The sequence below is a fragment of the Ammospiza caudacuta genome, chromosome 1 (assembly GCF_027887145.1).
Source record: "Ammospiza caudacuta isolate bAmmCau1 chromosome 1, bAmmCau1.pri, whole genome shotgun sequence".
NCBI lineage: Eukaryota > Metazoa > Chordata > Aves > Passeriformes > Passerellidae > Ammospiza > Ammospiza caudacuta.
In genome coordinates, this window is record NC_080593.1 from 27,836,597 (window position 1) to 27,850,519 (window position 13,923).

Consider the following 13,923-nt stretch of genomic DNA (forward strand, 5'->3'; position numbering starts at 1 on the left):
ATCTGAACTATTGTGTGAAACAGGACTGTTTAGGCATGATTATAGGCTCTGAACAGGATCCTTCAAATAGAGCAATAAAGTCAAAATATAAAAACAAACCTACAACACTTCCTTTGTCATCAAACCAACTGAAGTCCAACCTTTAAAACCATAGATTTATTGTCTTGTTAGGTTTCAAGTCTGTGGCCAAATGGATGAAAGGAATAATTCTATGATTCTATATAGTCAAATTAAACTGTGTTTGTACATCTTGGAAAGTAATGATTTTGCCTTCTGGGTAGGTCTGTGATGCTTGTGTTAATTCAGATTAAATGAATGAGGACAGTAGGAAAAGAGTAGATCTTCCATGAGAGATGGAAGGGACTGCTAATACGATGCTACAGATCTGGTCCTGAAATGCACTTTTGGGGATTTTAATTAATTAAAGTTGTTGAAATAAATGAAACATTTGTTTAGTTATAGTTGTTGAATTCCAAATTTAAATAGCAGTATGTATTTGGGGGACCTGCTGAAAGAAATTTTGAGGGGTTTTGTTGCTTGTTTTTTTTTAGGCAAAAGTCTTTTTAAATGCTTCAGCAGTAGCACAGATTCTGTGTGCTCTCACAGTCTAGCCTTCATCTACTTCTACAGCTGTATTCATTTCTATCTGTCTTGTTGACAACTTCATGAATTGTGACTAAATATAGGAGTTAAGTATTACAGCAAATATAAAGTCATTTCTACAACATTTACTTATATCACATTTTGCAAAATAAATGACAAAGTGAAGGCAATGTCATCATATTAACTCCATTGAAAGTTCCAGCTTTTATGCCTTGAACCTGAACAGAATTTCATGGCTGTAATCAGGTGAAATGTTCCGATGAAATAAGAAGAAAAAAAGCTTTCTGAATTTTTATCTGTCACATTATAGCAATATTTTCATGAATTCCCAAGTTATTAAATTTATAATACTGCAGTATGTTTTTCCAATTAAATGTGCATTTTCTTTTGTCATATAGAAGGAAAAAACTTTAGTTATGCTTTTTACAGTAATTTAATTAAGCATTTCCTGTAAGTTCATTTCAATATCTATCATGGCTCACTAAAGTTGAAATTCAGTACAGAATGGTAGATTAATTGCCCTTTGTCTTCGATGAAATAAGAATCCTAAATATGCAGAGTCATGAAATTTAATTGTGTTCCTCAATTGCTTATTCAATGCTTTGGAAACCTGAATCAAGAAATACAGAAGAAGAGGGCCAAAGGTTGTTAAATGTAGCGAGTAACACAGATTTTGAACTTTACTTAATGAACCGAATGTTTATTACTATGAAATAAATGCACCATTTAAAGAATTATGGAGGCAATGTAAAACATTAAAACTCTAATTAATTTTGGTCAGAAGCATGCAATGCACTCATTTTTCCTAAAACATTTTCATTAGGGTCTGTATTTTCTCTGTTACTGAGATAAATTTATTCCTTTCATATGGTAGTGCTGTCTTTTTGTGTTATAAATGTGTCCTTCAGTGATGTTTACAGTGATGTCTTTCAGCTGCCTTCAACTTTAGGCAGCCTGGCTTGACAGTACCTTCCAGAAGCATTTTTGTATAATTCAGTTTTTATATTGAAGTATGTTAATACTTTTCCATTTAATGTTAATCATTTTTGGAACAAAGAACATTCAGACCTTCTGATAACGGGCTATAGTTTTATATATATAATATGCAGATTATATTTCACAAACTTATTTGAGCAAACAGTTAAAGCATGAAAAAATCTTCAGCTGCCATTTAGTACCTACCAAGATACATGTATAGCCTAACAATTGATCTCTTAAAAATTAAACTTGTGCTTCTTAGTTGTTTTTTTTTTCCATTAAATAGTACTAAGAAATAGAGCTATTAATTCCTTATTGTTGGCTAGAGCACCTTTTGTTCTCATGTAACTATTGTAAGAGGAAGCCATTTTATTTCTTAGTATAAAGAATACAAACATGAATAAGGTTTTTTCTTATAATTTAGTAAATATATAGTGTAAATATGGTGAGAGTATAACCATAAATATTTAAAATTATCTTCATTATAATATGCATTTCTAGGCTATGAAATATTATTCTGTAGTAGTATTGCAGAATATAGTATATATAGTATCTATATTATATGCACTATATATAGTATATATAATTATATATACTATATAAATTATATTATATATATTATACTAATATACATATATATATAGTGTGTATATATATATATATATATTAGAACTTTCTCTTTAAAATTTACAATACATAAGAATAATTATTATGTTGCTACGTAAGTAGTGCTATTTTGCTGTCCGTGTATGTGTTTATATATGCATAGATGCCATTATTATAATTGAAGGACAAATTTCCCTTAGAAATTATCTTATTCATGACAGTGTCAGATTTAAAAACTAGAGTGCCCTCTCACTCTGGAGTGGAAATTAAGAAGACTGGTCCCACATGGGCATGGTACAATCCTGTTAAAGGATTGTACCTGCTTTTCATCTCTTTCTTAGTTGATGTTGCAGGTTTGTGATATCTAAGCATTTATAGGTTCAGTCGAATGTTCATAAATCTGAACCTTTAGAGACTCAAATTCTTAAAGAGGAAACATTTTCCTGTACTTTCTTCAAGGAGAACCAGCTGAACTTGTAAAACAATGGTTGGGTTTCAAGCACCACCTGCCCTGAAGAGGATCCCAACTGTAGTGGCAGTCAGCCAAAGGGACCACTCAGTGGAATGGTTGCCTCCTAAAAAGGAGAGGAACAGATGGAAGATTTGAAATCTGGCATGAAATTCCACTTCTGTACTAAGCGTTAAATGAAATTTAACTGTAAGGGCTCTTGCGATGGTACATTTATCTGTATAATCAGAATTAGCAACAAGGAAGTAGAAAATACAGAACACTGACAAACATTTCCAAAAGACTTTGAAAGTTCTTCTAGCAGTGTGAGTTAAAGGAAAGAGTTTGTGATAAACATGCAGCTGCTTGTAGCTTCTTAAAGAGGAGCTTTAGTGTAAAAGTAGTTCTGCTGGTCTTGCATTGCCACCTAGAGCTCAGCAGCTGGCACTGCTTGGTAAGGAAACTGCAGCATTGCTCTTTTCACTCAACAAAGTGGGGTGGAGAGCTGCTTCCAGTTAATTGATGTCATGTTTGCTTACATTGTAATGGCTAGTCCCTTCATAGCCTCCGTTTTATAGTGTACTGATCAGCAGAGATTGTGCTGTAGGACTTTGGTGGGCTCTGACAGTAAGAATTAATGGCAATGCGCATTTAAAGGTACAACTGTCAGATATCCAGTGGTCCCAAAGGGGGCATTTTCTTGATGGCTGCTTTAGAATTCTTCATGAAGCAAATGTCAAACTTGTCAAGGCTGTCACTATGAAAATGATCCATGTAGCAAGGGTCTCCTTTTCTTGGGAAGCAAACAGCTGCCTTATCACTGCAGAGCTGTGGTTACAGAAAACTGTCATCTATCACAAGAAATTTATATTTGCTACTAATATCCATTAGTAAAGAACTGTTCCATTTGTACTCTTTTTTTGCACCATTGTTCATTACAAGGGTTGTCAGTAATACTATTGAAGAAGATAACATAGGCTTTGGAATTAAAATAACTTTTGAATTTTACTGCTGGATACTTTCCTTTTGGTGATTTAACAGAGACACTATCTTAGCTCCCAGTTTTTCCCTGACACTCGTTTTCTTCCAAATTTGGCCTGTGACTTTGGAAGCTAGACTTTCAAAGCACAACACAAACAAAAGCTCTAGTATTTAATAAATTTTTTTCTGTCCTGATCTATTTTTAAGAGTATTAAAGTATTTTTACCTACTTCCAAGTGGTTTTTTCCTAGCTAGATTCTGTGAGGCAGGAGATGAAATGCCAGCTGGGGATCCTTAATAATTTAGTCTGTTAGTTATATTACAGTCTTTTGGGTGAAGATATTTTAGAAAGTACTGGTATTAGAATTTGGCCCTGGGTGCTTTTGAGATGCTATTTCTAGATTATGTACTAGCAGAGACAACTCTTTAGTCATTCCTCCTTATAGCAAGGCATTTTTGTGTTTTGCATACTTTCTTATTATTCAGATGATTCTTTACATAATCCTTAATGTATAGGTGTTTATTAAGTTTAGAATATCGATTACAGTTGGCAAAATAGTCAACATTGTAATGCAACTCCAGATATTACAGTTGTGGTGCAATGAACAGAACTGGGAATTGATGCATGCCCTGGCACAGTTAATTAAGGTGTGATCTGTTCTATTTGCAGAAGAGTGTCAGATTTCCTGTAGAGTTAAGAATTGTCTAATTCACTGTCATTTTCCAGATTTCATTTTGTTAACTAATGGAGGAAAAATAAATTCTCAGACATTTTGAAGGAAATTGATTGGAGGGGGTAAAAAGCAAAAGGGATACTCAAACCCCTATTTCTAGGGGTTTTTTTCTTTCTTTTCTTTTTTCATTCCAGAATTTTTCTACAGGGGAATATTCTGGAATAATTACTACAAAATTAACTTTCTGTCTCAGATCCACTATTCTTTGGTCAGAGAATAATGTGGTTGTCCTTAAAAATGCTTTCAAAGGAGATGAAATTGTATCACAGTCTTTCTCAACTGTCAGCTCAAAACTTTAGAAATAGAATTTAAAAATCAGACTCTTACCTTTGGTTTTTGTCACCTAAAGATATCTAAATATCGAAGTGCTCTCATTAACTTCAGCAAAGCTATTGAGTAATTAATACTTCAATAGAACAAACATTTAATTATGAGGCAGATTTTAGTCTCTCGTTTCTAAATTCCTGGTCCCATTCTGTTCCTGTGACTCTTAAATGCTCAGCTACCAAGTATGGACTAAAAAAGAAGAGATGTTCATAGGACATTTGAAAACACCTACAGAGCACCCAAAGGACTCTTTAATCCAGTACCTTGTTTCCATCAGAGAAAACAAGGATGGGATTCCAGGGCAAAGGATGTAAGAAAACTAATGTGGAACGTCCCTCTCTCCACCAATGTCATCAGGATGCAGATGAGCTGTCCAGTGGCTTGAGGAGCTCCTGAGCTGGCATTTCAGTGCAAAGTGTTGGGTTTAGCAGCACTTTGTACTTTTCCTTATCCCTGTTGCTTTTATAGGTCTGTAATAACATCAATTCCAGACTAGTAAACTTCATTCATTTCAATATTAAAATAATCTTTGGGCTTTTTCATTAGGAGTAGGTAGTACAGTCTTGAGGGATTCACATCCCTTGGCTATTCCAGTCATCAGATCTGTGCAGAGGCATCTTTTTGGTGAGTGTATTCACTATATAATATTTGAAAACTATGGTTTTCTGTAGTCACAAGATACTGAGATAAGTTTGATTTTTGGCATCCGACAGTGAGAACTACTTTAAAAGCTTGACTTGTGACATCTGCCAGAAAAAGCTGCTTTGATTTTAGGATTTTTAGAGCAGAAAGCACTAGCTGTAAGAGTCATAAGTGGCTGGAAGAAAAATAAATAATAATATAAAAAGAGATGTGAGGTATTAATAAAAATAATGTGAACTGAATTTCTGTGGGCAGAAACCAGAATTCAGTATTTTGTCTGCTGTGTAGCTGCTAGTAATAGAAACTTTGCACACTGCCATCATGGACTGGTTTTTAACAGATAACATAAAAATAGAAGGTTTTCCTTTGCTATTCATCAGAATTAAAAGCATTATAATGATAATGATAGGTGGTAATTACTAAAACAAATATATTAAATATATTTAATCTGCAGTCTGTTTTGCATAATTTCTTGATAATTAGGCTATATAGGCTATGTAGATGAAAATTCAAACATTATTAATGACATTGGAAACTCCAACCATTTCATTATTCTTTGTGCAATCATCAGGCTGCCTCTTGGGCTACTATAAAATAGATAAAGCATTTCATAGAAATCTTGCATTGTCAGCAAACTGAAATAATAGTGGGTTTTCACATCTTGTGGTATGGTTAATATGTGCCCAAAATTGTCAGTTCAGATCTTCCTCAAGCATACTGGCAGTAATAGAACACTTCTTATAATTTGTAGAGGTTCATGTCCCAAATTATTCTGACATTGCCATTCTGAGGCCTCTGCTGTCACTTCTTTTCTGGCAGAAAGCTGCATGAATGCCAAAGCTGGTGGTTCATAATTTCCAGTTTTCCCCAAAAGTCCTTTCTGCCATCTTGTTTTTGCTGGCACTGTTGTTCATGTGCCAGTGCACAGCCTGGGAACTGATCTGGCTCAGGGCGTGTCTAACAAAGAAAATGTTTTCTCCCCTTACTACGTCATGTTATGAGAAAGATCAAACATCACTACTCTGAGCTTTGCACAGCAATCCCTGTGTTCAGAGATACCAAACTTTTGTCTCCAAATGAGGTGTGTTTCTGTTCTTGGAAAACAAGATGGAGTGAAAAACCTTGTACAAAGTTATGATGTTTTATATGGAGCCTGGTTCAGTGCAATGCTAGTCAGACAGTTTTCAGGCATAAAAATGCAAAAAACCCAATAAATTAAAAAAATCAGCCAGGCATCTGGATGACTTGTGCAATGGAATCTGCCCACATAAGTCAAATTTATGTTCTACTGGTAGATTTTACCTGTTTGAATATGTTTTACTTGTTTGAAGTAACAGGAAATCAATAAAGGAAAAGTATTAGTTCTGCAAAATATTCCAAAGTTGATGCTTCCATCTGGAGTATTCAACCTAAGCAAATTCTGGAGCTGCCATCACCAAGAGCCATCATTTCTGCATCTCAGAATACACTGATCACTGCAGCTGCTCTGTAACCTGGGAATTCTGCCAGAGTGCAAGCATGACCTTTTGAGCACAGAATTAAACATTTCAAATTTACACAAAGGCAGAAGATTCTCTAAAAAAAGCCTCATTCATTGGATAAAAAACTTCTTTGCCATCGAAAAAGTCAGGAAGCCAATATTCAGTATTGAGCCTAATGTGCCTTAACCCTCTTGTAGTCCTCAGTGAAGGTATGGCCCTGTTGTCTCTGAAATTGCTGCATGCTCCATCCGTGAGGAGAGGAAGCCTTAAGCAGTATGTGGAGAGTTCTGGGAAAGAATGATATTGTAGGGTTTATATTCCTGTATGAGGGAGCACAAGTCAGGGCATCAGAATAATGTCAAGTTGAGTGCTAGGAAGGTGGATTAATTGGCTCTGAGGTCACCTGGAATACAACTGCTGTAGGTAGGGACCTTCAGAAACATGCAGATTTGCTGTTCTTTTAGTAACATGTTCTTCATTAAATAACCTGGCTGGTTTTCCATAGCAGGCAAAAGCTTCTGTGAGTGTTTTTTCATTCCACAGTACTCTTTTGAAACCTGTAAGCAGTAAGCTTGGTACATTCTACTCCTTTGCTGTTTCTGATTCTGCCCTGCGTGTTTTCATTTGAAGTTTGACCTCTGTATGGATACTATACATTGCACTCTCTTTAATATATTCTACACTTCTAATTTCAACAAATCTTCAGTGTTTGTTTTCACACACATGCACAGACTTGTTTTCTCAGCTAAATGAGAAGAGCCACAGGGAGCACTACTTGTTTTAAAGGTAACTGAAGAGATGACAGTCCAGAAAGAAAAGAAAAAAAGCTTTTAGAGGTCAGTTATGTAAAGATTTCTCAGTGCCTAGGCAGACTCCTAAAGGGGCAGAATTCAGAGGTGGGATGGCTTGGAGTATCTGCTACTTGAACAGAACAACTAGCTTTCCCATTTTATTACATAACAGATCACATTTTTAAATGAAATTTTCTACTGCCATTCTATTTTGTGCTTCCGATGTAGTCTTCCTATATATTTTCTACCTCTAAATATTATACTTATTGTTACAAAGCATGCTTTGATGGTGAAAGAAGGGCTAGGATGCAAAAGGATAAAGTTATTTTCCTACAAGAATGAAAATGTTCTTTTAAATCAGGAAAATACACCTCAGGTTACAGGGTCTCACCTAAATGTCCCTGGTGTTTCCTTTTTCTCAGCTGTTGGTTTGTGATGAGTACTGTTACAGCAGCCAGGATGCTTCTTCATTCCAAAATGTCTGTTCATTTCTTTTTGGTGTTATTGGAATGTGGAAGATTCTCTGTAAGTGGAATTAAAATGCAGACTAGAAAACTGGTCATACTCTGAAATTGTGATAAGGACTGTTCATGATGTGATGAATTGCAAGTTGTCTTACAAAACAGTTTTCTCACTCTTCCATAATTTTTACTTTGGAGGTCATGATTTTGTACTGGACACAAAATAGGATCCATTCCTATGGAAACAGGCATTATGATGTTACTTCATTTTTTCAGTGAGATCCAGAGGAACCCATAGTGAATTATGAGCCTTACTCTTGGGGCTGAAGCTGTAGAATATTGTAAGCATGCTGCTGCCTGACATGCTCATGTTTCCTATTTTAGACCTGACTGATCTTCAGATAACATATGGTGGTACAAGTAATTGGAAAATTGGCAGACCTGTCAAGAAAATATGCTAGATGGGACAAAAATACGATGCTGCAGCACATAAAGTGTCTCTGAAGTTAAATTTATTGTCTTTTATCAAATGGTGAAGTAAACATATCTGGTCGCAAAAAAATGAAACATTTTTCAATGGCAGATGCTTTTCAAAAGTAATTTTTAGTACAATGATGAAAGTTCTTGCATTCAAAACTTATTTAGTGGGAACCTCTGGTCAAGAACAAAGGAAAGGTGTGTAATACTTCCTGCTGTAGATGTTTGAATATATTGTCATCTGTGTGTGATTTATAATTTCTTTATGTAACTGTCCAGTAAAATGGTCAGCAGAATATTTACTCATTAAATTTTTTTTCTGATATAAATGTAGGCAATTAGGTTTGTTTAAATTTTGTATCATTTTTATTTCAACACTTGAGCAAAATCAATCACTTGAATAAAGGACTTTCTGCTTATTTTTATGCTCATTAGTCAGGCAAAAGACTGTACCAAATTCCATACATCTGCATAAGCAAAAAAAGTACACTTTTTCAATAAATTGATTAATGTTCAGGTTTTCATTTTCTTTTACAGGAAGAAGAAAATGAAGCTGAAGCAGAAAATCCATCTCAGGAGCTGAATTTGGAACAGAAGAAATCAAAAAAATAGGAGATTGCTGTCTGGTTTGAAATATTTGCAAGTTGTGTAACAGTGGTTATAGTTTCTCATTGTAAAATTAAGAAAAAAGTTCTCAATAAAGTCATTGAAAATTAAATTCATGGTGCACTGGGGAATTAATTAAGTAGCTCCTGGTGATATTCTTGATTACATTAAAAACTGAATTATTAGAACTGAGTACTTTACCAATAAAATTCTGAAAGCTTTTTGAACACGTTATAGAAAGCTGATGGGTTATTCATCACATGTAGCATTTACTAAGCAAATAGGGCAATTTTATGTTTTACTCTGCAAAACAGTGTTATCCTTAAAGGATAGTTATAACTCAGACATATTTTGGTATTTCTGAGCAAGAGCTTTGATTCTTAAAAGTTAGATAAATATGTTCTGCTAAAGGAGTTCTGAAATTTCTCCTGATCAGTGATTAAATGTTTCTGAGGAGTAGGTAGAGGCAAGAATTTTTTGATATGTATGGTACATTTTCAGAAGTAATTACTTTTGCATTTGTATTGTGATTTTTAATCGATTTCTTGCTGCATTATACTTTTCCTTATGTAAACCTTTTCCATCTTCATGTGATCATTGTCTTTTAATGAATGTCAACTTTTTGTCTTGATTAGGCCATCTTACCCAGGTCTAATTCCCTCATGCCATTCTTTTCATTCTAACAAAATAAAATAACTTCTTTCTGTGTCATTAGACCTTCAAGTGAGTAATAAACATGTAAAATAACTTTTCTTCCTATAGTCCTAATTTTGTTTTCCAATTTACCTTTGCTTTTCAGCCTGTGCAGGTCACTGAATGGGAATGTACAAGAAACTCAGAGGTATATTTATAGCCTGATAGCTTCACAGATTGCAATGAAAAAAAAATCTCACTTTTGAGTTTAAAACATCACTGACTGAAGTCCCTTCAGTGAAGTTTATCATAGTTGGGAGAAATAAATTATCTTCAGCTGAAAAAATTAACTTCTTTTCCTACTCTGCTATACTTTTACTTTTTGCATTGAGTGCTAAATCAGATTGTAAATAGTGTCCATCCCAAATTTTATCCTCTCTGTGTAAATTATATTTTCAGATATTTTAAAAACAGCATGCCTGTGCTTAAGCAAATATTTTATGAATTCTTTCCTGGTTTATGAGGTTCAAATGTGTGTAGCTCATGGACAGATTTCAATCACAATTACTCTACAAGAGTTTAATAACACTAGATCTCATTTTAACGAATGCAGCTATCATGTAAATAAACATTAAATAAATTCAGCATTGGTCCATTTGGTGCAGATCAAACACTGTAGCCATCTCAGAGAGGAGGGGGGCATATGATTTTGTCTTCACTGCAGTGGAAGAGACAGATTTAGGAAAGCCAGAAGCAGAGTTTTGCCATGCAGGACCTGTTCTCTGTGCAGCGGCATGAAGGATCACCGGGTAGGTGAAGGCAAAGGGAATGTTTTTCATTTCTTCAGGCTAACCCAGAAAACCACAGTTCTCAGAGCTTAGTCCTCATCAGGATCTGAAGAAGGGGCAGGGTGTCCAGTGGAACAGGCTGAAAGGCCTCTGAACTTCAAAGGACAGAACTGGTAACTTAGAAAAAAAGGTAAGAGAATGAAGTTTTACATAGGGGTTTCACAAAGGGCAGTAATGACAGGGGGAGATACTGACTGAGATGAATCGGGCTGGACATGCCTTGGCCTTTCAGCCTGCACTTGATGCACTTGATGTTTGGATTTATCCGGCCTGAAATTAAGAGATAGGGCCTCAGTTGTGCAAAATATTTGAATCTTTACATAATCACATTTTCTTTCAGTCCATGGTAGCACATTTGTCCATTTGCTGTGAGTCTAAGCTCTGGCAGCCCAGGACTGTACAGGTGTGGGAGAAGACAAGGGTGGTTATTTGCTGTTCAAGTTTTGTGTGAAAATGCATTACTTGGCTCTCAAACACCCAAGTGAGAAAAACAGGTCAGACATTGAAGGATACTATTTGCTTCCATTTGATGCATAACTCTGATGAGCCTTAAAGGACTATTTCCGTATCTTTCCTAAGCTCTTCAAAAATTTAATGTGAAAGTATAAATACATAAGCCATACTTTTAGCTAGCTCCAAAGTACATCACCAGAAGTTTACAGTCAGTGTTAATAATCTGTGTCTTGGTCAAGTTATTTACTTCAAAATGGAAACATGGGAATTTCGAAAAACTTCACTGAAAAATAATAACCAGTACTTTTACCATAAGTAAACCTGGGGTGGAAATTGAGACAAATTGGCTGAATTGAAATGCAGTCCTACCTTCATCCCTGCCAGAAAAATGTTGGAAACTGATTTTAATAACTTGTTTGTAGACATGTTTACTTAAGGGGAGAGGTGTTTAACTGATAAAGATCAAATGGATCAGATAAAGGCTATATCAGATGGGTAGCTTTGTTTATTTTGATTCTGTTCTCGTTAAAATTTGCTGCTGAATTGATTTTTTTTGTGTATTCTTGAGTTTTCAAGCTACCAGTATGAATTACATTTTCATTATATTTTTTTTTCTCCTCAGTGTCCAGAGGATTTTTTGATACAACAAACTGGGTAAAGCAGATGGCTGCAGCGCTGCTACATGGCTCTGACATGATGCTTCTGAGTGTTACCCTTCAGCAGAACTAAGGTCTAAACCTGATGCAGAATATTGTGACTTTTATTACAGGTGTGTCCAGGCTGCAGTGAAACACAAGCCAGCTTGGATACTGTAAACACCTTAGCCCCTGCAGAATGAAGTTCAAAGCTTATCTGAAAAAGCTCAGATGAAAAAGCTCTCAGCTTAGAGATGGGAAGAGGAAAATTGAGACAGCTTTAATTCAGCTGACTGCAGTCACTTTTGTGGAGCAATATGTTCTTTGTATGCAAATACACACAGACACCCCTCTGTACATGTGCCCAAGCACTCAGTTATAATGTCCTTTTTATTTCTCTTCCCCTCAATTCTGTTATTTAATACTAAGAGTTACATGCTGTTCTGAAAGTCTAGATGGAGAACTACTTATTTCCCACTGCATCCCTCTCATGCATGACAGTAATGATGCTCCCCAGTTGGGAATTGCAGTTTTCTGGATTGCATTAGTGATAGCTATTTTAGGGTGGCTTAGGGGATAATTATGTTTTCTGTGCTTGAGGAAAAACTGTCATTTTCCTCATATTAAAGCAAATTCACTGCTTTTGTGCAGTTAATGATGGATTGCTGTTAGTTTTTGTTCAATCCTCCATGTTTGCTCTTTTCTCTCCTGTGGAACAGTGGGCTGTGGAGAATTTTTTGGACTCCAACCCTGTTTTCTATTACAGACAATTACTTCATCCCCAAAGAAGAGCAAATTTCTCTATTACTATTATTTTTGTTCTTAAAAACTAATGTCTAACCTTTCCACTCCCTCATGCGAGGATCAAAACTTCAAGGTGTGGAAGTTCTTCACTTAGGGTAATATTTCTGATTTATGAGAGTGTAGGTTATGTTGTGTTGTAGATATATGTGCAATAGTTTGTTACTAAATTAATCTCTTTAGTATATTACCTAATTTTTGTCATGCAAGGATTCTTACTCTGAATGCTGTATAGGACTCCAAATGATTGGCATGAGCTAAAAAAATCAAAGCTACTTTCAAAGCAGATGCTTTTACTTCCCTGTTTGTTGCTTCACTGGGATTGAAATACTTGGATCTAAAATGTTGTGTAGTCGTAAGGATTCTGGACAAAAGCAAATATATCTTGGTATTTTAATCCCAGTGTATGTGTAACTTCTTATGACTTAATGAGAATCTACAGTATTTTGATTTTGTCTTAATGATACATTGAAATGTATTGCTACACTGAACATTTGGTGCTCATTTAGGATCTATCTCCTGAACAGCACAAATTGTGGTGCTCTATGTGCACAAAGTGTCATATACAGCGGCTAACCCTAATACAATATCCATTTTCTGCTCATTAGAAAGCATTTCTATACCTGTAAATTAAGAAAACTATTTAACATGATTATTCTCTCAGAGAAGCTTCAATATTTGCACAGTAGGAATTTTTGAAGGGAGAAAACCATACTGACAGAGAAGTATCTCACTTCAGTGCTTCTTATTGCAGTCCCATAAGCAGGCTACCTCTTGGTTGGTTGTTCTGCATCACTCTACAGAAACTAACTCTCCCTGACATTAGTCTGGATAGGTTTTACCCTGGTTTTACTCTGAAAAGTGAAGATTGATTAGAAACTGACTCTTTTTCACATGACCTAATGAAAACAATTTTTACAATGAGCAAACCATTTCTATCACCTATCTAAGGCTATAGAGTGAAATCATGGCAGGTAATAAATGTTTCCCCATGGTGAATTCAGTGTGGATTCTGCAGTGATGCTATCTGGGGAAGGAAGTGAAATGCTGAAGGCAACAGCATGAAAATGCACGCAGCTATGGCATAATTCTGATTTGTTTGGAAGAACTATTAATTTCCTTTTTACAAAGCCAAGTAAGAGCAACCCTTTAAAACTGTTGAACCATGAAAGCCATTTCCTTAAGGGTTTTAAATTTGGGAACAGAGTCATGAAATTTATAGCTTTGATGAGATATTCTTTGCCTGCAGTCAGAATGAGAGCTAGATCATTGGTTTCCCAGCATGACACCTATGTATTCTTGTGTGCAGAAGATATCATTAGGCTCATAATAACACAGCTATCATCACATTAACGTCTGAAAGGTTCAGTTTTGATGCTTGGTTTAAATCTCATTTATACCTACAGCATACAAAGCAG

General features: G+C 35.3%; 1 protein-coding gene across 4 annotated transcripts in view; it reads left to right on the forward strand.

The window, feature by feature from the left end:
* The window catches only part of PHF14 (PHD finger protein 14), a 161,511-nt gene extending 151,654 nt beyond the window's left edge, over nt 1-9,857 (forward strand). For all 4 annotated transcript variants that reach the window (XM_058800772.1, XM_058800763.1, XM_058800779.1 and 1 more), the window contains one exon: nt 9,067-9,857. Coding sequence is in view for 3 of the 4 variants with exons in the window: in XM_058800763.1 (XP_058656746.1) it covers nt 9,067-9,141 (75 nt within the window). In the remaining variant the exon portion in view is untranslated. The remainder of the gene's footprint in view (nt 1-9,066) is intronic.
* The last annotated feature ends 4,066 nt before the right edge of the window (nt 9,858-13,923 follow it).